Source organism: Aspergillus oryzae, chromosome 2 (genome assembly GCF_000184455.2).
Source record: "Aspergillus oryzae RIB40 DNA, chromosome 2".
Taxonomy (NCBI): domain Eukaryota; kingdom Fungi; phylum Ascomycota; class Eurotiomycetes; order Eurotiales; family Aspergillaceae; genus Aspergillus; species Aspergillus oryzae.
In genome coordinates, this window is record NC_036436.1 from 2,395,108 (window position 1) to 2,420,773 (window position 25,666).

The 25,666-nt window shown below is 48.8% G+C and overlaps 7 protein-coding genes across 7 annotated transcripts; 1 reads left to right on the top strand and 6 right to left on the bottom strand.

The window, feature by feature from the left end:
- Positions 1–4,738: 4,738 nt before the first annotated feature.
- Positions 4,739–5,242, top strand: AO090003000113 (uncharacterized protein; the record flags this gene model as incomplete). The annotated part of the gene is made up of 1 exon (XM_023234739.1): positions 4,739–5,242. One exon carries the CDS (start codon positions 4,739–4,741, stop codon positions 5,240–5,242), a length of 504 nt encoding a protein of 167 aa, XP_023089833.1.
- A 1,966-nt stretch (positions 5,243–7,208) lies between these two features.
- Positions 7,209–7,807, bottom strand: AO090003000115 (uncharacterized protein; the record flags this gene model as incomplete). Its single annotated transcript, XM_023234740.1, has 3 exons — positions 7,209–7,315; positions 7,433–7,633; positions 7,690–7,807. The coding sequence occupies 3 exons, from the start codon at positions 7,805–7,807 to the stop codon at positions 7,209–7,211; spliced, it is 426 nt and encodes a 141-aa protein (XP_023089834.1).
- Positions 7,808–7,911: 104 nt separating this feature from the next.
- On the bottom strand, positions 7,912–10,405 carry AO090003000116 (ankyrin repeat domain-containing protein; the record flags this gene model as incomplete). Its single annotated transcript, XM_023234742.1, has 4 exons — positions 7,912–7,928; positions 7,985–8,199; positions 8,545–8,761; positions 8,818–10,405. 4 exons carry the CDS (start codon positions 10,403–10,405, stop codon positions 7,912–7,914), a joined length of 2,037 nt encoding a protein of 678 aa, XP_023089835.1.
- Positions 10,406–10,493: 88 nt separating this feature from the next.
- AO090003000117 (ankyrin repeat domain-containing protein) lies at positions 10,494–11,033 on the bottom strand (the record flags this gene model as incomplete). The annotated part of the gene is made up of 1 exon (XM_001819295.1): positions 10,494–11,033. The coding sequence occupies one exon, from the start codon at positions 11,031–11,033 to the stop codon at positions 10,494–10,496; it is 540 nt and encodes a 179-aa protein (XP_001819347.1).
- Positions 11,034–11,834: 801 nt separating this feature from the next.
- AO090003000118 (putative checkpoint protein kinase (SldA)) lies at positions 11,835–15,672 on the bottom strand (the record flags this gene model as incomplete). The annotated part of the gene is made up of 3 exons (XM_001819296.1): positions 11,835–14,086; positions 14,149–14,581; positions 14,686–15,672. The coding sequence occupies 3 exons, from the start codon at positions 15,670–15,672 to the stop codon at positions 11,835–11,837; spliced, it is 3,672 nt and encodes a 1,223-aa protein (XP_001819348.1).
- Positions 15,673–17,377: 1,705 nt separating this feature from the next.
- On the bottom strand, positions 17,378–21,978 carry AO090003000119 (putative nucleotide-sugar transporter; the record flags this gene model as incomplete). The annotated part of the gene is made up of 4 exons (XM_023234743.1): positions 17,378–17,565; positions 19,207–20,245; positions 20,329–20,772; positions 21,829–21,978. The coding sequence occupies 4 exons, from the start codon at positions 21,976–21,978 to the stop codon at positions 17,378–17,380; spliced, it is 1,821 nt and encodes a 606-aa protein (XP_023089836.1).
- Positions 21,979–24,736: 2,758 nt separating this feature from the next.
- Positions 24,737–25,610, bottom strand: AO090003000120 (anticodon-binding domain-containing protein; the record flags this gene model as incomplete). Its single annotated transcript, XM_023234744.1, has 3 exons — positions 24,737–24,889; positions 24,954–25,446; positions 25,567–25,610. 3 exons carry the CDS (start codon positions 25,608–25,610, stop codon positions 24,737–24,739), a joined length of 690 nt encoding a protein of 229 aa, XP_023089837.1.
- Positions 25,611–25,666: the final 56 nt, after the last annotated feature.

Sequence of the window (25,666 nt, forward strand, 5' to 3'; positions counted from 1 at the left end):
CAATTATCAAAGAGCCTACCGGTGCATTTGCATGAGAGGTACGGAGTAAGGAGTATGCAACACGTTGGGCTGGACACCATTGGCGGCGAGACCCAAAAAACAAAGCAACACCGAAACGGGAAGTAAACAGTACTTCTGCATTTGTTTATATCGACGCGTAGTCCGAATTGATAACAAGTGTCAGGGAACTATGGTAACATGCCGAGTGGGTTCGAGCTAAATGGAAGCTATTTTCTGTCTATGGATACACTATGGAGCCGAAGACCTCCATTGACTAAAATTAACACCCATTCCCGTCCTGCAAAATTCACACGAGGCCACCGTGGTATTGGGGTTTGATATTATTAGCATATTCCCGGTGGACTTTTCACCTAGTTCCTGCATAGGCTTTAAGCGATGGAAGTTTGGACTCCATCCCCAGCCTCCTGGATTTTGAAGGTTCTTTTTTTGGAGATTGGAAGAGCAGAAACATTTTTTATATGGTCCATGCTTTTTTAGTCGATGGAGAAATGGTTGATAGTGCCGATTTTGCTCAGGAACAGAAGCCTACTAAGGTTAGCCGCCTCAGGTAACCTCCCGCTAGGAATCTAACTACTTTGGGATGAAATTGGCTCGTGTAACCCGTTGGTAAATTCCAGGGTACATGTGGACCAGAAGAAATGGTATCCCATCTGTGATTGGATGGAGATTTGACAGAATACTGTAACGTTACCAAACGCGCGAAGTACGCGCGAAAGACGCGTTGACACGCGACACCCCACCTTCCACGCGTCTGGACTCTGGAGCGGTGGGACTCGGAAATCGAAGGGCGATAAGCGAAGAAAAGATCACTAAACTTCTCGGCACATGTCAATGCTTTTCCGCCGTCTTCGTTCGGGATAACGGCTTCTACTGCCATTGACCCTTTATTCCAACCTCTGCACTACAGGACAGTGACGGCACCCTTTGGTGAGCCTCGTGCTTCCGAGGGCAGATCCAAAACGTCTCAATCCGGCGGCGAGGCGGTTAGTCGCGTCTGTCCATCCTCCTAATGCCGGGTGTGGTAAGACTAATGCAAGCCCAGACTCTGTTGGTTCGTCTGTGACGGTGGTGGAGTACGCTTCTGCATGAGACTGGAGTTCGAGATTTCCAAAACCACTTGGAATCTCTTCTGACACTGGCACGAACCACTCAGCGTGACTCTCCGAAATTCCTGGCCCGAAAATTTCTCCCAGCCACCGACCTTTGATCACACGGTTTCCTGGATTCAGTTTTTTTCCTTTCTTTTTTTCCTCCTGGCTGTTCTTGGGAGAGAGCTCTTGTAGAAAACTTCTCCCATGACTGGATGTAGATCAGTTGACGTTGTGTGAAATATGGGATGTGATGATCTGATAACCATACGCAGCACGTCGGTCACATCAATAGGGTTCCCTGACAGTGTGATTTTCCATGCATCCCCCAATGGGAATGAGGCGTAATAAAAAGACTAATAATTATTCCTGATTGGTGAACTGATTCGCTAGCAGTCATTGTAGTGGACATCCCCCGTATGTACCTCCCACGCCCTTACAACTGGGGGAAACACCACGCAACTGGAATCATACTGTAGAATCAGAGAGTAGGGACAGAGAATAAAAAAAATCAGGATAAAATCAAGAGCAGTGTAACCATACTAGACACTCAAGTGGGCAATGTATTTATTATGATCCAGTTCGAGCAGCATGACTTGAGGTCATACCTGTCCTCCGGATGATTTGTTCAATAGAATGGTTGGGCAACGCGGTGAGGCGGTTGAATATGACCCGCCAGTTACTACGGAGTACTTTTACCACTAGTACTGCTGATGCTTGCTTGTTAATTTGTGAGTGGAGGAGGCCCCGTTTTTAGAAACTGGAGGAGATTCTTCTATGCAGATTTCAAGATACTCACTAGATGGTTTTTTACTTGGGTCGACCTGCATTTGCCATCGAGGGGGAGAAAGTAAAAATTAGGGAAAAAAACAAAATGAAAGACGATGGCGAAAAAATAAAAAAAAAAACTGTCGAGTCGGATGGCGGACTTGAGCAGCAACAATTCTCCGCATTCCATAGAACCAAGGCATCATTCGTTATTTATTTGGAAATTTCCCCATTTCACGCATTGTGATTTGCTCGATGGCAAAGTTCTCCCTCTGCATCGATTTAATAGCCAGAAGGGGTCCCTGGTGGAAGGTATCCTGTTTGACATTAATAACATACATCATTGGTATCTTTGATTGATACTGACTTGGACGTCACATCAATACTGTATAATTAATTAGCATCGACGCCAGCTAATTACCTCTGGAACTAAGGCTGTTAGTGCTTGACGTGGTTCCTTTTCCGATCCTGACTCGGGCTCCGTTGAGTGGAGACCGTTGCAGAAGCAAAGCCAAAGAGCACTCTTGCGCACCGCCAGATTCTGCGCGCTGTCCCGGCGCCTTAGGCTTTGGGGGACCAACGGCCTTAGGCGTTCCCCCCCTCTGCGTGATCCTCCCGTCCCGTCCTCGTTCCCTTTCCTGCCTCCCTTTCCTCTCCCGTTTTCTCCCTCGCTTCCTCGTGCACAACCATTTGTTACTTCTTCCTTTTTCTTTTTCCTTGATTTATTTTTTTCTGCCTACGAGCGCGTGGCTCGTAGATTCCGTCCCTTGCAATTTCCTTGTCGTTTCTTTTGTGTTGGTCTGGCGTTTTGTGTGTCAATGACGGGTTTGCCTTCTCTATAGTCCCGGTTATCCTCAGGTACCAATGGAGCGCGGGAGCCCCTAGATGTGATCACAAGTCAAGATTATATCGCATCGCGTCGACATTCACACAAATACGATCGCTTGCTATCCTTCCGACCACTCACACCTTGACGAGTTTGATTTCCTTGTTTGTTCTCCGCATACTTGTTACGATTAACGAAACGAATTCCCTCCCCGAAATTACGCGCCTGGTCAACTTCACCTCAAGTTTGACCAACGAAGCTGCACCATTGACGAAAACCGATATATTTTCTTCTAAAACCTCCCTTATTGACTCTTACAAACTACTAGTGGACTGCTAGGATAGGAATTTCGGGTGCGCATTCAATTGGGCCAAAGAGCGTGTGCGACGTTGAATCGAAAGTCCGCGCTTCCCTTGACGCCGAAGATTATACCTCTCAGGACGTGCGAAAGCTTTAAAAGGAGCGAAATGATAGTGGCATAGGAAGATTGGAACTCAGATAAACGAATCAACCGGCCATTTCGATCATCCCGACCCGGCTTGATTCTATATCGGTGAGAGATACGACGGGAACGCCGCGCATCATGACTCACCGACGGCAAGGCCTTTCTCGCACCTTGCCGAAAGACTTCACTTTTCCTTCAATAGGGGAGCCCAGGACTCCGGAACGCAACTCAATTCAGCTGGATGTTCCGCCGCCGCCCCCGCGCCACTCCAGTTGTCGTTTGCGCAGGTCCCGCGTGCGCTCAGGGACAGATGTCTTTGCGCAGGCTGAATATGATCACAAGATTTTCCACCCTAACCCCTCCGATATTCCGCTGCCGTCCATCGAATTTTCTTCTTCCCACGATGCGACAGACTTTCAGGCATGCCCATCCATACCCACAAGCAATGACCGCTTTTTGGCCCCTCCGCGGGATCGCGTAGCGTTAAAGACCCCACCTGCCCAGATCCGCGCAGCCCCAGTCGATCAGACTACGGGAGACTGGTCTACGGAAGATCCTCAGACTATAGGAGAGGCCATCGAACGCCCCGGCTCCGCCTGTTCTGATTCTTCAGTTTCATCAATTGAAACATTTGCCTCCCGGCGCTCAGTGGGTGGAAGCTGTACGAGCTTGGAAAGCGATAGCTTCGATCCATTTTTCCTTGAAATTCAACCAAAACACGTGGAATCAACTCCAGTGCCTAAGTGCCGGCGGAACAAAGCCCCGACTCGAGAACGGTGGACAAGGGATATGGACAATCACTTATGGAATACGTATCAGATTTACCTCCAGGATCCTACAATCACCCCCTTCAAAATGACACCGGGAAGCATTCCGCCATTGGGGGTCACTCACCGAGTAGCGCGAGAGGCAAAGAAGACATGGGAAAGAATGCGTTGCAGATTTACAAAACAGCTCCCTTCCGCATCGCAACAATTTGCGAGCGGTAACTCAACACCAACTCCAAAGACTGACACCCCAAAGAATGTATGGCCCAGATCGGAGGCGTCGACCAGGAGGAGATTAAAATATTTGTGCAAGAGGAAATTCTGTATCGCGCCTCATTACCAAAGACTGATGATGTCCCGAAGCCCGACACCTGCCTTGGACATGATTTCTCACTCGTCGCGAGAATCGTCTCAAGCAGAGGTCCCCACAAGTAGCTCGGCAGTTTACGCCACACGCGATCTGGGCATATCTCTTGTCTCTAGCTCAGTTCCTGGGCCCCTAACACAGTTGGCAATGGAGGAACCACCGAGTAATAACAGTGGCGAATGGTTCAGTCAGCCCGTACCGTGTAACGCTCCCCATGGCGCGGTCGACCCATTTGCAAATAGACCGTTTAGCTTTGATGAGCGGGAGATGGCACCACGACTGGGCTCTCCGTTTACCTATCACACGTGGGGTCCCAATAACTCGAGGAAACGAGCCCAACGCCATACGCCTAGAGCTCGAAGAGAAACAATTCATGTTACAGGCTCTCGGTTGCGGTCACCTCCCCGTATGGACTTGTTCACGAACGCGGACAACCGTAATATCGCTCGCGATTCAATGGCAACCGCGGAATCACCGAGCGATGAAGAAACACGACAAAGCTTAGAGGAGCTTTTCCGACAAGGAAAACTCAATGACATTGGCCAGCGTCGCGTACGAATTCGAAACCGTGGAGCCACGATGAGTTCAGTTAATTCTGGAGGCCTTGATCAGCTCTTTTCCCCGCCGTCGTCATCATCTAGAAATGATGAGAGCCAACGCGAGGAGAAGCCCGCTCCTCACCTGCGGAACCTTAGCGGGGAGGCCATCAAACGACTTGGCTCACCTTTCAAGATCGACCCACCTAGACGAGCTGGCGATTCGCCGGCCAGATTTATCAGGCATGCACCGTCCCGTTCGGAGCCATTTGCACGTGGACTTCTGTCTCAGGCAAGAAAGACAACTCAGGTTGGTGGACAGGGAACGTCGAATACTCTGCCATACGATCCAACTGAACCTGGTCTATCGGATGCAGAGCGGATCCGGAGACAGATTTTGAACATGTCTTACTCAAGGCAATAAGCCTGGTATTACTTTGCCCCAGCGCATTTGGCTGTTTAAGAGCCTGTCTTGATGAATCTGTCCTGATTATCGTCAACTTCGAATTACTCCCTGACTAATGACCTGGACGATCTACAGCAACTTGGCTTTCGGAGGCCAAGCGAAATAATGACAGAAATGGCATTAACGATTAATGATATTGAAAGACAAAAATGAAACAAAAAAAAAGAACAACATTCTCCTGCTCTTACAATCTAAGACAAACAACGACACAAAATGATAAAAAAAAACCAAAAAGAACCAAAAGCCATGACATTTTCGAGTTTACCTTTGATATCTGGGCTATCCCTGGTCCGGTGCAAGCCCTATGCTACTTTGATGTCGGACTGCATGGCAATTGCAATGTGTTCAAAATAGCTTCGTTATATTTCAAAGCTGGACACAGATGTGCGAGTCAACTTTAGCCGACTATTCAACCGAATCGACAGAACTTCAGTTTTCCTTTCCGTTTTCTCCTAAATTATAACATCGACTACTCTCTTTTCTCTCTTTACTATCTCTCAGCATCATCGGATCTCGAACGACCTAATGTACGACCACCTTGGATAGCATGCATGCTCTATGCTACATGGACAATTTTCTCCGATCTCGTTTCATTGGGGTTCCACCGAACTTGCACTCATACATTCTCTAAATTTCCTTTTCTCCAAACCGACCAATTCACTCTCTTCAACACACCAGATACATCGACAGAATACAGACTATATCAACCGAAAACCAAAAAAGAAATAAAAAACACCACCCACCCAAGTCTATCTTTGAACCGTCATCATCTTTCCCATTTCCTCTATATCCCATTGGAAACCCCTCCACCAACATTTGCTAAAGTCATCACGCCGTTTGTTTTGTCTTATGATGAGCAGTGTTGCATCTTTTCTCAGCATGCGTGATGATTGGAATGGAGAGACGCCGATATTGATTGAAACGACATAGACGAAACGACCATGATGCTGCTGAGTGACGAAAGCGTTTTTACGGCCTTGTGCAGCGTTCAGTTCAGTCCCAGTCTGATTGATTTACACTAAACTGTTTTTCAGTTGAAATTTCTTTTCTTTTTTCTCTTTTCTTTTTTTCATTTTTCTTTTCTTTACATTCTCATTCATCTTCCATCATTGATTGCATTTCAACCATTCAACTCAGACCGACTAACCTATATTACTTACTCATATATCCCGAGAAAATCTGAAATCAATTTAAACGAAGCCAATCTCTTGATTACTTTTCTCTCGCCCATCTTTGAAAGAATCGCATTACCTTGCATTCACCTTTAGCCTCTCCTCTTGCTCCAATTTCAGTTTCAGTTTTATTTCCATTTTCATTCAACTCTCTTGCATCTTGCATTCTTTAGATGAACCGAACCGAACCAGACGTTTTGATATGATGACATGAGGGATGAGCCGATGTCTTGAAGTACCTGAGCGTTTGATATTTGAAATGAGATCATTCTTTTACAGTCTTCTTTCCCTTGGCATTGTTGCTTTTTCTAAATTATTGTAACTTGGTAGATGTTTTGTAATGTTTCTCATATCTCGTATCTTGCACTAAAGAGAAGTTGAGTCAGTGACCCAGGTGAGTTAGGGTTAGTGGTTTCCTGAGATCTCACTAGCAAATTGTAATTCCTGCCCGACGAGGTAGAAAGCCCATGTTCCAACAAATTACGAGGATTAAAATGGCTTTTTGAGAGGTCCTTTCAATACAGCCCTGAAAGTGTGATAGTGTATTACTGAGAAACTAAAGGAGTGGAAAGCCGCCATCGTGATGCTTCCACGTGCCGATGTCCGCTCTTCTGTTTTGGTTAGACCCAGTATTTCCCTCCCTACAAGATTTAAAGTGGCTACTGGTCTATCACTAGATTCACAAATCAATGATCATTTTGAAGTCTATCAACATGAAAATCAGCTCTTGATCTTCAATCCAATGATCCCGATTAAATGAGGACGATACTCTGTCTCTCCAGTGCCTGAAAATGAGACATTCCCAGCTCCCAGATATGTCCTACCCGTCGGTATGTGTGTTCCTGCCCCTGGACGGGGACTGGGGCCAGACCAATACCGCCCCTAACATCACTGGTGAAAAGAGGGATACACCACACCACTTGCAGTGATTCGCTCTCGGCCTTGACGTCAAAGATCATTCGCCCGTATTACTTACCTCCAGTGTCGTGGGGTCCGCGAAGGTAATAATCCGAGGAAGCTGAGTGGTAATCAAGAACCGCTGTCAGTACTGGGGCAGTTATATGCAATTCTGCCGTTGCGATCTGGCCAAAGGGGTCTTGAGTCAAATGCGTGATCCTCCAGCCGTCAATAACGGCAGCAGTCTCGTCGGATATATCCCGAGATAGCGTCTTGGCCTCTTCAAAATTGATCGTCCCTATCACCGACGCCCAGGACCAACTGGGAGCAACGTACGTGGCATGTCGGGAGGCTGAGGAGTCGGCATTTGGGTCTTCGCCGGGCTCCCATGCGATGCTCCTTCGCAAGTCAGCGGCCCACATGCCCGCCACATAGTCGCAGTGGATATATCCATGCACGATGCGAGCGAGGCCACTGAGGGCGGGGAACGTGTCCTCGTATTTTGTCAGACTGCGAGACGCGTAATCCCGGACGGTGTTTAACCACGAGGTGTAGACCTCATGAGCATCCAGTGCCTGGATGCGGTCGAGTATTCAGAGGTTATATCCGGAGTAGCCCTCGGAAAGCTCACTGGAGATATCCCTCTCAGGCCAGCCTTCCGATGCTTTGAATGCGCGACACTCCCAGAGAACTTGCGACGGAGTGTAGTGTAATACTCGTGGCGACAGTTCCCGCTCCTGCAGGCACCAGCCGCGACTTTGTAACGGACCTTGCCCGAGCAGACCGACCCATGATGGTTGGGTTTTCACTGCACGAACCATCTTGGACGACTGGCCGTCCTGCGAGCTACAACGAAATTCGACCGAGTCATTCTGTATGTCCCCCGAACGGAAAAGCCCCTCTAAGCTGGTTTGGCCCGCTTGGGCCGAGATTGTACAGTAGGAATTTTGATACACATCGCTCATCAGGGCTGCTTCTCGATTCCAGTCCTCTTTTGAATCCTGGAGAATGCAGAGCGAATCAACCTAAAGATAGTTGATCTTGAGCTGATGTGTCACTTCCATCGCATGCACAAAGTTGCGCGGCAACGTATCAAGAGTCAATTCCTTAAGCCGTGGGATAAAGTTATCCGATGTTGTAGACGCCGCAGCGGTGATTTGCCCATCCCACCGATGGCTCAAGGCTATATACGGGATGGATTGGTCGCGATGAATGCTATTGCTTTCAACGAGTTTCACGACTTTCCCGCGCCCCCAGTCCGTCAGGTCAATCAGCCTGGTAGGCAAGAAACGACCATTGGAGCCTACGGTACATGCGTGATGGTCCTTGATGCATTGTTGGAGCCAGGTCACAATTTGCTGGTACGTCTCGGCAGACTGGGTATTGCCTGGGAGTGCTTTGACCTTTCCTGCGCGTCATCAGTCAACATTAGAGCATGATGTAGGAACCAAAGTTGATGTTTACCGTCAAAAGGTTCTACACAGGCTTGGAAGTCTGCGCGTTCACTTCGCGGTCTTTCAATATCTTTGGGATATGGTTCGTCTATCTGACTCAACATCTTGGCCACGTCGTCGGTGGACCTCCTGCCGTAGAATAAACGGACTTTGCTGGGTTGAGGAATCGATATTATGTTGATGCCCAACCGTTTCCAGAAAAAGAGGCAAAAAGGGCACCCACCTCGAGCACTTTTTTCGAGGGATACCAGCGATGGGTGGAAACAGAAGGCATTGGAATGATAGCGTCGTAACCACCTTGGACTAGTGAATACCTCTAGGGGTAATCCTGAACAGGTTGAACATAGTCCCCTTTTGGCTATAGTGGACACGTCAAGTATCTCTGTTTTGTTCCCGTCGGAAGGCTCTAGAGCCTCCCTCATGTTGAGCAATTGCAGTATTTCGACGCTGCCACCTTTCTCGGCCGATCTGCGCACTGTTTTCCCAGAGTAGGACACCGCGCGAAAGTTCGCTCGCGCATCCAATAGCATACGTGCCATGATTACATCTCCATTTCGACACGCGAGATGCAAAGGCGATTTGACTCTCGCTGGGGCAGCGTTTACGTCGGCCCCATACTCAAGAAGCAAGCGAGCGGTTTCCACGTGGCCACCAGCCACGGCTCTTTGCAAAGCGGTTCCGGAGTATGGAGAATGTCGGGAGGAATCCATCTCCGCTCCAGCATCAAGAAGTATTTTAATAATCCCAGTGTGTCCTTTGAACGCAGTACGAGGGACCAGGTCTGAGTTGTCTAGATCCAATATCGGTGCTCCAGCTTCCAATAAACGGCGAACAATGTGTTCGTAGCCCTCGAAGGCGGCTGCATGCAACGCCAGGGTTAAGGGGTCACAGAGATACTTCTGCTCTTGTTCTCCCGCTCTATCCATCTTCCGAAGAAGGGTCTCCGCCACGCTAAGATGTCCACCTTTGATCGCTAACTCCAGTGCGGGTGCGTCTCGCCCATTCTGGTGTGCCGACCTTTCCATTACTGCCCCTGCATCAAGAAGCATGTTCACCATCTCTATGCTACCTATCTCGGCTGCTTTCTGGAGAGCAGTGCGACCCCATTTTTCAGCGGGAGCATTGATATTGGCACCCACGGCAATCAGATACCTCACCACTTCTGGGGAATTACTGGCGACCGCTGCTTGCAGTGCGGTCATGCCTCGAGGTAGCGCATTCACATCGGCACCTTTCCGTATAAGTGTGTCAACCACATTCAGATGCCCTCCGCGTGCTGCTTCCTGTAGAGCTGTGAGATGTCCTGCTCGGAAGCTGTTCTCGTACTCGTGACTTGCATCGATGTCGGCGCCGGTATCCACCAGTCGATTGAAAATTTCCAGATGACCCCCAAATGCTGCTGCATGGAGGGCATTGTCATCATTTGACCCTGCCCCTGCTTGCAAAAGGGTATCCACTACGTCGGGAATGCCCCCGGCCGAGGCTCGCTTTAGTGCCGAAGAATGAGAGTTTTGGGGAGTCACAGTAGCACCGTGTCCCAGGAGATATCGCACACACGGCAAATGACCTCCCTGGGCTGCAGACTCTAGGGCGGTCATATATGGGCGGTAATTTGGTCTGGCATTGACTTGACCCCCACTTGCCGATAACAACTGAAGAAGCTTCAAGTTCCCACACCCAGCTGCCTCACAAGGCCTCGTTCTTGGCGCTCAACGATCGCGAGATGAAATCCCGCTCTGGAATCATTCGCGCTACCTCTTCATGGATTCCATCTCGTACTGCCCGCTCTAGTCGTTCCGGGGTATATATATGGCGGGAGAGCCTATCCTTTTCCGCGTCCAGTAGATAGTGGACCACGAGGTTGTGTCCTTTACGAGCCGCTATTCGGACTGCGGAGTAGCTGTTCTCTGAGCGATCACTCTGCATATGAATCTCGGCACCAGCCTCCACCAGGCGCTGTACTGCGAACAAATCGCCCTGCTTGGCCGCCTCTGTGAGTGACCAGGTGTGGTACAGATTAAATTGATCCCATAACGTCTTGAATTCTAGCTGGACCGCCTCCTGCAGTTGCCGTTGCGTAGTATTAGAATCTCTGGCGAGGTCCAAGGCGCTGCGTTCAGTATCATCAACAACCAGCAGCCATTTCGTGTCACCGTGCTCGTCTTCTTCTAGTTCTATGTTCCTGTGCGATATCATCCACGAGTAGATATTCCCGGTCGCAGGCATGGAGATCTATCTGTGGCTTTCACAAGGCAGGGTGACTGACTCTGAAGGTTCACTATTCAAATTGGACTGACGGTGAAGAAGCCCTGGAAGCCGAGAAACCACACAAGGCTGAGTTAGTGGATTCCACGTCAGCAATTAAACACCGTCTAAAAAAGAAGTGATCTACCGGGGCGCAATCTAGAAGTTCTTACTTTGTTACGTGGATACATTTCCAACTGCACTTTCCAATCATTATGATGATGCTGCTCCTGTCTTCTCGGCATACTATGAAGGGGTGAGGGGCATCCTTCTGGCAGGATGATAGACGATTGTATACCCCCGCGCTAGAACGTTCCTTCCATCCACTCACTCGTGACTAATGCCAGTCGGTATATTCCTGAGTAGCTATATCGGGGAGGTTAGGATATTATCCGTGTCATCAACCTAATCCTCTAAGTACATTCTAACCTTTAAGCCTATAATCTGTAGAAAAGAAAAGGGAAAGGAAATATATAGTCCTACGAAGTATAGACTAGTTGGCTACAAGTGACTTTATGCAATGGTAGCAAGGCGAGGGACTGACTAATCAAGTAAGTTTGAATACCGATTAATCGTAAGTGTCAATCTGCAACATAAATGCTATAATGAATATTAAAAAGGTATGCAGCCATGACTAGAAAGAGGGTTAAGTACAAGGCAAGAAAAGAACATCGACCAAAACGCCAACGCTGGAGTGAAAACAAGGGGGTATAGAGGATCATGAAGCAATCGTCAGGTTGTAGATACAAAGCGCGAGAGACAGACAAGCCAAGCGGAGGCAGATCATGATCTTTCTAGCTTTTTCTTTCTCTCGTTAAAGATAGCCTCAAGCTTTCGGAGCTGGAGACCCAGGCCTTTCTTCTCCGCGTTGGCGAGTAGCCATGCTTCCATTTTTTCTCGGACGTATCTCATGGAGTTGACAACGGGGAGGATGGGCGAGGTGGGTGTGTTCTCATCGAACAGCATTGCAGCGGGGTTGTTGTTTCCTTCCAGCTCCATCTGAACCCATCGCTCTGAACTAGGGTTGAGGAGAAGATCAAAGACATCGTTCCAGATCTCCCGCTCCCAGTACCGTTTTAAAGATTCTCGGATTCGGTACGTTCGAGGCCCATTGGGAGGTGCACCTTCACTTTGGCGAACAGGGGATGACTCGATGTACTTTCCGAAGAGCATGACGTGGACAGTGCCTGCAAGTCCGTAGAGGTCGATTTGGTGAGTCCATGGCCGCATCTCCTGAATCTCGTTACATTCATGTTTTTTGGCCTCCCAGTCGGCAACAAATTGAACGGATGGCTGGAAAGCGTGCATGTCTATGCCACGACCAAAATCGATAAGTGAAAGGCCTTTGTTGCGCCAGCCGTATGACCCCCGAGGGGAGTAATGCACTTCGCGTGGGTCGTAGGCGTTCTCATCTCCAAGATCGATGAGTGACGGAGGTTCTGCTTTCTCCTCGAGGCGCACAAGGCAATTATCGGCTTTGATGTCGCCATGGAGTATACCACATGAGTGAAGTGCTTCCACAGTACGGAATAACTCCACGGTAAAGAACATAGCAAGGACCTCATCTAGGCCTCCTTCGCCGTGGCCGCCACCTATGACTTGCTCATTTCGGACAAGGTTGACAAGATCCAGCAAGGTTCCTTGGCTGCGATAATCCTCGACAAGAATGCTTTCCCTTTTGTACACATGCAGCTCGTGAGCATCGATTATACTGTCCACCGCGCGCGACAAACCTGGTCGTTGGTTCAGGCGGTCATGTGCAGTCCGGATCATGTAAAATTCCCATGGGCTTGGAGGACCGACTTCCATCTTGATAGCCTCAAAGCTATAGCGAGGCTTGCGCCGTGTTGATCTGTTACTGTAGGTAAGCTGCGAGCCTCCACTGTTGCTATCTTCAGATTCATCGTCAGAATCGGCGGGCAAGCTATCGATACTCTCCGCTAGGTATACTGGGGCAAATGCACCGGCTCCAAGCTCCCGCCGGATGATATAGCTTCTTTCTGCACCAGGAAGCTCAAGGATGGGCAATTCAAATGACGCTTCGTCACCGCTTCGGGAACGCTTTGGCTGAGCCTTCATGAACTTCTGAATGTCAGAAGCATAATGGGCATCTGTCTCCGTATGACCGTGATATCCAGCGTATGTCGCAAGTGGTGGGTCCAAGGCTGAGAGAATGGTGTTCCGGATTTTTTTGTCAGTAGGATTGCATTGTGCATCATGAATGATTGGTCCCTGTCGATATTTACGGCCGAAAGGGGAGGCTGATTTGACACTAGACAATGCCTTCTTTGCAGTCGGACTCAGCGCAACATCTTCGGGCAAGCCAATCGTAGTATCTCCTTGGCGAGGTGTTCCATCGATCAGTGGCGTTGACAGAAGATCTGCCATCTGAGGCTTGGACGGAGTCTTCGCATTGTACAGGTGGTTCCTGGCTGCTGTCAGGGATGCAAGGGAATACTCAGTTTGTTCTACGATAGGTGTCATGAAGGGCAAGCGATTCTGGGCAACTATCGCTGGGTCTCGGTATGGGCCGCATGGTGGGTTGTAATCGTCAGGCATTTCTGGGATAAATCTTTGTCGGTTTTGGTTGTCTTCAAAATCATCGCCGTCGATGCTGTCCCTCTCATCTGTGTGGTGTTGCGACACCGACTCGACGCCCAATGAGCGAAGGCCGGCCGTATCGTCGACTGCAGAGAATTGTGTCCATTCACCGTCCACAACACTTTCAGCTCGTGTGTTATCGTCAAATCCATCCCCAACAGTTTCATCAAAGGGCTTGTGAAATGTATTCTCATCATCACCAAAATCGCTCGAAGCAGCCGATATGTGTCCAGTTACGGTGCTCTCCCCAGCGCTTGTGTAGTCATCATCATCGAAGTCGCTACTTTCGGCTGCCTCTGTTTCCGCCTTGAGTGGCTGGTTGAAGATACTATAGATCTCGTCCGTTGCGGCGCGAGTATGAATCGTCATTGTTGGCTCGGCTGTGCTCTTGCGACGAATCTTGCCTCCAGTCGGGGAGTCGAACTTCATTTTGACTGTGCAAACGATTAGTATTACCACGAAATGCAGGAATCGAGTTTATTCAAAGCAGTCTTACCCGTCTGCGTCTCCTGTTTAACTTCACGAAGCTTCAATTTCCGAGCTTTACCAGCTTTTGCTTCATGATGGGCATCTGATTCCGGAGCTTGCTGCTGCGCCGAAATATCTGCGTCCTTCATAGTCAACTTCTCATTAAACTCATCAGGTAGTGCTCTGGCTGGATCAATTGCAGCCGAGTTTTCATTGCCAGATATCTGCCTCAGAGGCTCTTTTTGTGGTCGCCATTTTTTGTCCATCCAACCACGGCGCATGGCTCGCAGCTCCTCAAAGCTGACTTCAACATTGGGGTTTGTATAATCAGGGTATACTGCATCAAGATTGACGAAAACACGCTCTCGTCTTCCCGTACGCGGGTTTACCGCTTCCCTTACGCGATGCTCTGGAACGTGCTTGGATTGCATTGATTCTTTCAAATGTGAATTTTGATTTGACTGCATACACATAATCGTAAACCAAACCGGGTTCATGCCACCAATTAGTCCTGTGATCGTAAATATATGGAAATCAAAGCAAAAGGTAGAAAATCGTTACTCACCTCATCCCTGAAAATGGTCATCTTCTCCTTCGGAGCAGGCTTCTTTCCTGCCTTAAGAGTCTCTCCCGCCCATGGTTTCGCTTCCACCTTGTTCTCCTTCCGGCGGTCGCTCATTGACCCAATACTATCCCATCCCCTAGTCTGTCCAGAGACAGCAGGCTGGCTTGCCGAGTCAGCGTCAGAGAAAATGGCCATCTTCGGTTTACCGGACTTGGTCTTCGGTGCAGCAGCAGCTGGGGCTGCTCGTTGTGCCTGTGGATCCGGTGATGGGGCTGCTGCCGAAGCAAAGGGGTCCACCTTGGCAGCCAGTGCCGGTCGGACTGCGGGCAGTGCAGGGGATGACGGTCCATTATCTTGTGTTCGTTGTTCATAGCGTTGTTGGAATTCACGATACTTCCGAACTAGTCGCTCAACAGGCCGGGCCTCGCGGTCGACACCAAGCCTATACACTTCGTCCGCCTGCGTCCATCGTCCCGCGCCTTCGAGCCAGGAAGCGAATTCCTCATAGAATAGCGCGAGTCCTTCTCCGATCTGATGCCGTGCTAGGAATGCAAAAGTTTCTCTTGGTGAGTCGGAGAAAAGTCGGATGTAATGGACCCATAACCGAAGGTAGCGAGGATCGTTCTTATAGTGGGGAGACGTGAGGAAGGACTTCACTGCCCGTTCCAGTAATGGGAGGAGACCCGATTCAGGAGTTGCCTGTGAGGAAGGGTATGCATCCAATGTCCATTTCACATAACGATCGTAGATGTCAAGTGGGTCGTCTGATTCTCCTATTGCCTGCAATTCTGCTTCGTAATCTTGTCTGATGGCATCGTTGACGGTCCTCGTGTCGTTTGGTGATGGTGAATATAGCTTGTCTTCTGTACCTCTTGGTGAAAATATACGGGCTAATTCCCTTGCTGAGCGGCCACCAGGTAAGGACTGGATGTTCTCTTTCTGGTTTTCGATGATATCGAAGTCAACGACTTCTTCTTGGGCCGCCATGGCGGCAAGATGTGCTGATTATATAGCGTCCAAACGCGAATTACAGAGTACTTAATCTGGAAATCAATTAATAAAGTCCGAAAATCACTAGGAAAAGGTCGCTGTCGAAGATTTGTCGGAGGGTCGTGGATGGTGATTGTCGTCTGGAATTGGCGGAGGGGATCGAAAAGGAACGGAGATTCTTTTTGTCGAGTTTATCGATAAACAGATTCCTCTGTTGTCCTGGTAACGAGTCACGTGGGAGTTATGCCATATGAGGCAATATTGGCTCTAGGAACCTTCCATAAGACAGTCTCGACCTTGTGGATACTTGGGGCATTCGGTGATATTTAAATAAAAGCTTGATGTTCTAATTCTCATTCGTACGCCGCTTCATCAATTAAACCTGTGTTGTACCTTGATACGTAGCTTGGTAAGCATTGTAACTATCACAAACCACAGGTACCTGACTCCCAATGGCCTTTGTACAATCAAGAAAATCAATATCACAATTTAGACACTTTGTACATCTCTGATATCCAAACCAGGATCATGGACACTACTTTAGTGCATTCAACAGGTCCTAGTGTAGCGACCGATTAAGGCCATTACTTATCAGTGCGGCTTGTGGCGGTCTCCCGTCACGCTACGCGCAAACCGCGTCATTGAAACCGGCAGAATAATCTCTCTTCCATTGACACCTCTATCAGGAAGGTCGACATATTCATCAGCTTCTTGACGCCAGGGGAATCAAAGGCTACTTGTATTATAGCACTTGCCCAAACAACGCTGCTATGCCTCCCCGTGGATCCCGTAAAGCGGCGACCAGTGCTGTCTCTCAATCGCCACCGCGCTCGCCTCAAAGCCCTGGAGCTACCAAACGAAAGATTGAGGACAACCACGAGCCGAAATCCCCATTAAGGAGATCGAAACGTGTCAAATCAACAGAAGCTCTAGGAATTACTTCTGCACCGACTAAAGAAAAGGTTGCTCCCAGAGGACGAAAGTCGCAGAGTGGACAGTCTCAGACGGGTGCGCCAGAAAGCAACGAAAACGGTGTAGTTCTCTCCGTGAAAGAAGAGGTCAAGGAGGAAGTAAAGGTCACCGTCAGGACAGAGCTTGACCAAGAAAGTGCGACGAAGCATGAAACTGCAGATGATAAGACGACAGTGACAGGAACAGTTTTGAAGAAAAGAAAAACGAAGAAGGAAAAGGAATCAGAAATGGTACCCTTGAGAGCCAGGACACAAGGGCTGCGCATGTGCGTAGGCGCCCATGTCAGTGCAGCAAAAGGCGTCTTCAACGCCATCAACAACAGTATGCACATTGGCGGCAACGCATTTGCCTTGTTCCTGAAGTCGCAAAGGAAATGGGACAACCCACCTCTGCAAGACGACCACAGAGATAATTTCCGCCGTCTATGCATAGAAAACAAATACGACGCTGCAAAGCATATCCTTCCTCACGGCTCATATCTCGTCAACCTGGCCCAAGAAGATAAAGCCAAGGCAAAGCAAGCCTACGATTCTTTCCTGGATGACCTTCGTCGCTGTGAAGCACTCGGCATCAACCTATACAACTTCCAGTAAGTACCAACCGACCTTAATCACATTCCCATCACACTGAAGCTAACCGAGCAAAAAGCCCAGGAAGTGCAAATCAAAGCAATTTCTCCGATGCCTTATCACGACTGGCTAAAGCACTAACAAATGCCCTTGCCGCTACGTCAACAGTCACGCCTGTTCTTGAGACGATGTGCGGCCACGGAACTACAATCGGCGGCAAGCTTACTGAATTCCGCGATCTCCTCGCCATGATCCCACAAGAGTATCATCCCCGCATCGGAATCTGCATTGATACCTGTCACAGCTTCGCGGCAGGATATGATCTCGCTTCGCCAGAAGGATTCAAAGCCTTTATGAAGGAGTTTGAAGACGTGATAGGTCTGCAGCATCTCCGTGCTCTTCACTTAAACGACTCCAAAGCACCGAGGGGTAGCAAACGTGATCTTCATGCAAACATTGGGACAGGATTCTTGGGCCTTAGAGCTTTCCACAATGTCATGAACGAACCCCGCTTTGAGGGTCTGCCTATGGTTCTTGAGACGCCCATCGATCGACCATTATCCGCGATATCCAAGGGTTCCGCGCAGAAAGGTGGCGAAGAAGACAGCGATAGCGCGGCCGACACTCCGAAAAATAAGAAGAAGAAACAGCCGAAAAGACCGGCTAGTGCAAAGGAGCCTACTGTCGCTGATCCCTCCGTTTGGGCCCGGGAGATTGAACTCCTCGAATCCCTAATTGGGATGGACCCCGAAAGTCCAGAATTCCGTGCCCTTGAAGCTCAATTAGCTGAAGAAGGACGCGAAATGCGAGAGAAACAGCAGGATCAATACGAGAGAAAGTTAGAGGCCGAAGAGAAAAAGAAAACCAAGAGTCCGGGGAAGAAAAGCCAGAAAACCATGATGGAAATGATGAACGGAGCAGGGAAAAAGGGCAAAACAAACAAAAAGGTTTCAAATGATGATAGTGAAGATGAGGGATGTCAAAGTCACACCGAGTAACGGCGTGCAACTAGCTATGATCGTCACAGCCTGAAAGCACAAATGACTTATCTACAATGTATTTATACTCTGCCTGATTACACTAATGTGTACTCCGTAATGGCGTGTGATATAACTTCATACGCTACTGGATCAAATTGATGCAAAAATACCAACTACAAAAGCAGCAGGCTGCAGAACCACTAATGAAGTGCGTGTCGTTCAGGATAATTTGGTTCCTGAATTGTAATTGAAGTGGGTATTGTGTATGTAGAACTCGAAGCCACAAAAATAGGGCCCAAATGCTGGAAAACGTAGATACACCTGCTGTTTCAATGGAAGATACAGTAAACATGGTATCACACAAATCGCTGTCTATATGAGTGATTCTGCCAATATATGCGAGACTCCTTGGGCACTTCAAGCCAAGTTTCCTTGAAGTGTTCAACTGATATAAAAGAAGATATGAGTGCACTATGCCTCAATATCATACTTGGGAATTCGAAATCCAAGTGTCTAAATAGTTCCCTCCACCTGTTCATTCTGATTTGATCGGAATGAGCCCGAAAACAGCCAGGTGACCCTAGGACACGGAAGGGGGAAAGCGCAAGTGCGGGACGAGCCATTCCAGTGGCGTCCAGCACGATAGAATATAGAAGAACGGTTAAAGCGAGGTAATAACCCAGCCTAACGCCTTTCTCGAGAGGACGCTCTTTCGGGCGACGATTGAAGCTGACTTCCCGTACCAAGGTTTCGCCCCGCTCTATGTAGCTCAGATTCGGCAGATACCACGACCGGTGGCGCTGACTTCAAAGGAGATGGGGCAGAGACTCGCGGCGAGTACACTTTATCATGGTCACTTAAGTTAGCGGTAGAAATGGTAAGCCCATGCGTGCTGCTGCTGGCACCGCTGGCTCGAACCCGGAATGACCGCCGACCAAGAATCGAATCATCGGCAGGCGTAATGTTGACATTTTGACCGTCACGTGTATCCGACGAAGCGCGTAGCATACTTGTTTCCGGATTCGCAACGCGGTGATATCCTTCGCGACCTCGGGAGGGATCGGAGTCTTCTGTCTCCGAGTCCGAATCTGGCTCGGGCTCCCACGTGCCCTTCCGAGCTTCAGCACGCATCTTGGAGATCTTCATATAATTGTAGGAACCAATGCTGCTGATGGTAATTACCAGACCCACAATATTTATGAGTGTGAGCTGGTCATGGAACACCACACCTGCCGCGCTTATCGTGACCACTTCTTTGAAGATACCACAGATGCTCAATGTGACGACAGATGAACGCTTGAGAAGTGCAAACTCGGAAGAGATCATACAAAACGCCAAGATACCCGGGAATATGAGGAGAAAGGTCGCAAACATGCCACCATGGACGTCGCTGAGAGCGACGAATCCCGTAACAATCTGAGATGGGCCTTCCACGGCCAGCGCGATAGTGATTAAGGAGATAAACATGACGGGAGTAAGGAAAAAGAGGGTAGAGAAAGGGTTAGCCGTAGCTGGATGCCGCAGCAAGAGTATCTGTGTCAAGCCCCATCGGAAGCCCGAGAAGAAAGCGGATGCGATGACGAGCAGGAAGCCAACAACGTTAAAAGCAGTCTCACCTGCGACCATCATGACGACACCGATAGTCATTGTAGCAATGATGACGATCAACTTGGCTGACGGGGTTTCTAGGCGGAAGAGGAAAGCAAATAGTAGGACGAATGCGAGAGCAGATGATTTACACATGGTAAGGAACGTGAGAGAGATGAATTTTAGCGACATATTGCCCAGGCCAATGTCAAGGGAAGTTGCTGCACCGCAAGGAACGAGACGTGTGAAATAGAATACTTTGGATACGACACTATTCTCGGACCCATCTTGCTGCCTCATAGGTGATCCGGACGGTGATGACGAAGGCGCCCGCGGGCGCAGCGAAGGAATCATATATAAGATGAAGGATGATAGTGAGAACTGGACAAGCATGTGTAGACTGGTGGTGAATAGCGGAAAGGGAAAGACGACATCATCCTCGGAAAACATCCACTTATTGTACTGCAACACACATTGCCATGGTCAGTTGTGTCACGTTCCTTGAATGCTATCATCTTATGTCCTAGGGGCACCAGGGTACTCACGATTGATATCGCCAACGAAAAGAAGTACCACATCAGAATCAACCCTGCGTTGACCAACAGCCTCCTCATCACGTTTCGATCCGCCAATCCAACCGAGAACACATCACTCTGGGAACCCTTGACCCCGGCGATCCGAGCATCCAACTGTCTCCGTTGCTTTCTTCGCCGCCGTCGCTGGCGTCTCTGTTTTGCGGTAAGACCGGTCTCTTCATCATCTTGGAGGTCGTCCTCGGAGCTCTCGGCGATCGACGAGAGGTCGGACACATCTGCGTCCTCGGCGGCTTTCTGTTCTTCCCGTTTATAGTTGACAGGGTCGGCATTGGTTCTTGGGTTATCGTCCCTCTGCTCGGCCGGGCCTACCTGTGAAGGGCCCCCGGTAGCCGTGAGCACTGAGCTCCGCCGGCGATGGTGATTTCCCGAGGGAGATAGACCCATCCTGGAATGCTAGCTTGTTGGAAGAGGGGAGGGTCTTCAGGGGGGGTGAAAGAGTACAAGGAAAGTGGTTAGAGGGGGAGAAAAAAGAAAGTTTTCGTTAGAATGTAAATGACTCCATCAGTGGTAGATCAACGTGAAATATACACTCGTGGTCCAACGTTCAATTGTCGCAGCAACTGAGGATGGACACGGAAGGGGAGCAGACAAAGTCCGAAAGGAACGAGGAGAATCGGTGAGGAAATCAACAGGGCTGGCCCGGATCGGTGTCAAAGGAGATGAAACTGAGCGAAAAGGGAACTAATGAAAGGAGGGAGGGACAGGAAAGGAAAGGAATTCAGGACCAAAGGAGCAAGAAAGGCCCGTGGAGCAGCATGCAAGGGCGACCGATAGGAAGAAGCATAAGATAGGTAGCAGCAGTAACAGCGACAGCAATCGCCCAGCAGCGCAACGGCCTTTCAGACTCGGTGGGAAAAAAAAAGGAAAAGGAAATGTATGTATGTATGTATATGTATATGTGTATGTATTGTAAGGAGTGTCAATTTTTCATGGAAATTTCGGGGTTTGAGGAAACAAAAAGGAAAGGAGTTGCAGTGGTTTTGGTCGATTTGCAGGTCAGCAGTCAGTTTAGTTTTTGGCTTTTGAAAGAGAGCAAAGCAGTGACACTAGACCCGAACTAGACCTGCTCTCCTGAATTTTTAATGAAAAATTATTCCTGTCGGCATTGTTGGTATGAAAATATTAGACTATGATGACCTATTGACTTATCGCTGAATCCACTTTCTTTCCTTCCCGGTCTTAATCTTACTCTCCACCACCGCCACTGATCAATGCGAATACGAACCAGAACGTCCGTCTTGAATTTGAGTCCACTGCACTAACACTTTAGCAAGAGTCATCCAAACAGCAACTCAAACAGGGGTACGTTTAGTATACTTCGGAGAAGTAAGAAAAAAAATAAATAAGAGTAAATAACAATAAAAACAAAAAGAGGAGGGGTCAAACAAACTACTCGTAAACTATACAACAAACTTCATACTAGAACTGATTTTGATAGTGATCACACACATCCTTCAGGGTCTTCTTTGGCATCGTGCTCTTGGACCTCTCATCTTCCGGGAATCCTCGTCTGTTGGAGCGGGGGTTGCAGAGATTTGGGTCCCCTAATTTAATTTTGCTCTTTTTGGGTCCCTTTCCGGACGATCCGGGGTCGTCCATTTATTGTCTGTCGGTGCCTTAAGAGAGATATCCTCGCACTGTCGATCCCGCCATTGGTTGGGCCAGCGACCGAAGGTTCAACGAAAGGTCGACTATTGGAGTGGGTGAATGAGATACACCGGATTTACTGTGGTTTGTTGCAAGTGACCTTTCTTTCAATACTTCCGCCAACACACGATTTCCCATTAGGCATCAGTTTTTGGCCTGAACTCCATCTTCGTTGCACACCGACTTCTTGGCGTCGAAGGACCGGCTCAATTTCTTAGTCCATTTGATCCCGTCCCGATCGACAACGCCTGTGATTCGCCACAAGGAATCACCCACTGGGTTCCAGACAATGACATATGATCGGTACGATCTCCCATGCTTTGGACATATCTGACCCGAGGGTCCCATGGTTGATGATGTTGTGATTCCATCACCACGGGTCGTCTCGACAAGTATCGCCCAGAACGCCGCCAGCAAGGATAACCATCAATCATGTCATTATACATGCGTCCCAGGTATCCTGCCCGCTGGTGTCATAGTTTGGCATGGTCGCCCTTGCATTCGCTGTGAGGAAGGATGATGTATTCAATCGCAACACTTCTATACATTCCTCATCAATTGACATTCATCTTCAGCCTCTGTCTGGTTCATTCCCTGGTTGAAACCACTTTGAAACTCAAGTTTAATGGGGGATGATGCCGTGGTAAACATGCATACCTGTGTCCCCTTGTTAGCAAGGAATGTACCTTGGTTTACATTTACTAACCTATCTTTTGACTTTTATGCCGTTCCCCGGTTCGCTCGCCCGAGGGACTCGGCGCACTTCTCCAGCTTGCAAGCTTAAGCAGCAGTGCTTACCTCATTCGACCTGTCAATTGACGACAATGGTTTTGTTAAGCTTCAGGCCATGCTCCCTTTTTGCCCTGGAGCACCGCTCGGCAGCCGATGTGCAAATCAAAAAAGATAGAAAACCAGATGAAATCAAATAAAACCGAATCGATAGGTCAATAAACTCGTGGCCAGCCGCTTCCATCTAATCTGCAGCATGCTGTCAAGGTTAGGTAGACTATGGGCAATAGCCTTCCTTTCCGCCTTGCTTCTCGGCTATAATCCTGGCAACTATACTGCATGGGCTCAGCCCGGCGGCAGAGTAAGTACATAACATTTGCAAACAGCTCATTTTGACAAAAACTAGCAATTACCAATGAGCCGGACATACCAAGGAACAATCCGGTATAAATGAATGCAGGACGGGGCTACAAAGAGCCATAGTGTCGTCTACCCAAGATCGTCCGGGCATTTATAAGATATACCCCTTAAAGAAAGCCCACAGTACACCTCACAAAGAAGGTTAAGTACAACGTGTGTCTCATGGTCAACACCGGGGAATTATTGAATTGAACTCACATGTCAAATGTACAAAATCATTAACCCACGCTCCTAGTAACAACAGAAACATGATATGTCTGTCACTTCTTACCACATACCCTACCAAGCACCAAACTGAACCACCTGCTCAACTCCAGAAGTAAACCTCCATAACCCCTATACCTGCGAAACTCCCCAACAGCGACTATACATCTCACCAACCATAGAAACCAGCTCCCGAGCCTGATCAAGGAAACCCTTGAATAAAAGACGAATCAACATCACAAGTCCCAGTACACAGTACACCCTACTATGAAAAACGGACCCCGACACGTCCAATACCTTAACCAAGAACCATACCTAACCCCTCAATCTTTCCCCTCATACACAGATAAGAACCAGCCTAAAACCACTACAAACCACAACAACCCTCAACCCAAAGCTAGTTACCCAGGTACTCTTAGTAAAAAAAACACGCCCTCTAAACCCCCCATAACCCATCCTTCCCAAAACAACATACCCAGAATAGCACTCTACCTGAATTCCCCTCATTTCTGTCCTACCTACCTATATTAGTCCAACTTGCCAGAAACCCATCTATCTAATGTTGAGAGTGGTTTCCCTGGACAGACAAACGGGTAACACGCTGTCGGCACTCAGGCTCCATGCATGCATTAGCGCGGGCTTTAGTGTCTTCATAGGGTGAGTGGGAAGGAACAGCTGCAGGGGTGCGTGTGAAGATCATGGTGATCGTTGGGGGACTTTTGTTTTAGTGTTATGGAGATGGGTTAATTATATTACTTTTACGGAGTGTTTTAATGTTGGAATTATTTGGAGGGGTTTGGGTGATTGCGTCAGGGAGGGTGTGCTTTTTACTACAGTTTTTTCTTCTGTTTTCCTTTGGTACAGGTTGAATCTAACAGCATTGACTGTGATGCCTTCTGTTATCCTAGGTTTGAAAAAACAAAATTGCAAGTCGGTCATCTCATTCATGAAGATCTGTTTCTAAGGGTAAATCTAATGGATAAGCCAAAACAGATGTTAAGGCTCCGATCCAACACCATTTCATCGCATCCGATGCAACGCATTCCCGAGCTGCAGTTATACAGGACGCATACAGGAGGCAGCCTTGTATCCCAGCACCGGCAAACCCCGCATATTCTCTCACTTAGATAGTAAAGTATTCCCTGCTTCGTTTATATCACGTGTACCTTCCTCATGGTTCCTTAAAATGGTAGCTCCGCATGACCTCTAGTATGCTTCACATGGAGGGATTATGTGAGCATTCCCTCTGCCGCGATAGTCCCCTTTCCCGGCGTGGCGCTCATGGGTAGTTTCATCCCGTGCGAACTTATATGGAAAGGAGTCCCTTCAGTTTGGCAGTTAATCGGACACGTTATATTCAACCACCCTTCCTTGGTCCAGCAGCTCCGGGTCCTGGAGACGGGTTCGGGTTGGTAGAGGCTTTTGCGGAAGCCGACCGCGAGAAAGCATTGGCTGTACCAATTGTCGCACTAGCGTTACGCAGCTCGATCTTCTTACGTTCCATTTCAAGCTACTTGTAATTAGCGTTACTTGCGTAAGGAATTCAGCGAAAGGAGTAAAAGAGTGTCACATACCACCTTGCGCACTCTAGCAAGAGCAGCTGTGTCACCAGCCACCAAGGGCTGACAGTCGTCTACACGGTACGGCGCGGCGATTGACACTGCGTCGGCCACGATTATGCTTGGTCCATCCCATCTTGTGGGCATTGTGCGGCTAAATGCATCGAAGATATCCTGGGCTTCGCGAGTAACTCCCTTGCCACGCTTCGCCTCACCCTCTTGCAGTTTACCAACTGCATTGGCCTCCCGAGCCTTCAGAGCCCGAATATCGAGCGCATGGACAGGTGGCACTGCATCAGCAAAAGAAGGTCCTTCCGCGCTGTTGGATGATGGTGCCAGGGAGAGAAGTTGGAAGGACTGTATACGCGAGATCGGGATGATACGATAATCGCCTGCGGTCTGCTTAGTGTCGGCGGCAGTGTTGATAGCAACAAGGTTTGTGATTGGGCATGCTGTAAACAAAGTTCCCTCGATTGTCGTGGAGACCGGGGCGGTAGTGATGCGAACGCTGTTGCGATAACAATAAAGTTAGCAGCTGTCTTGTACAAAGCGGTGTTCGGTTCAAAGAGTATCATGTTCTCTGAAAGGCGCCACAGAAGACAGAAGTTTAGAGCAAGTAGCTGCTTACCGTGCGCCGATTGCGCCGCTCAAAGCGACCTCCAAAGGAACCATAGCTCCGGCCATTCCCTGACCTGTGGCACCAGAAGCTCCTTGCGATGACGCTCTAA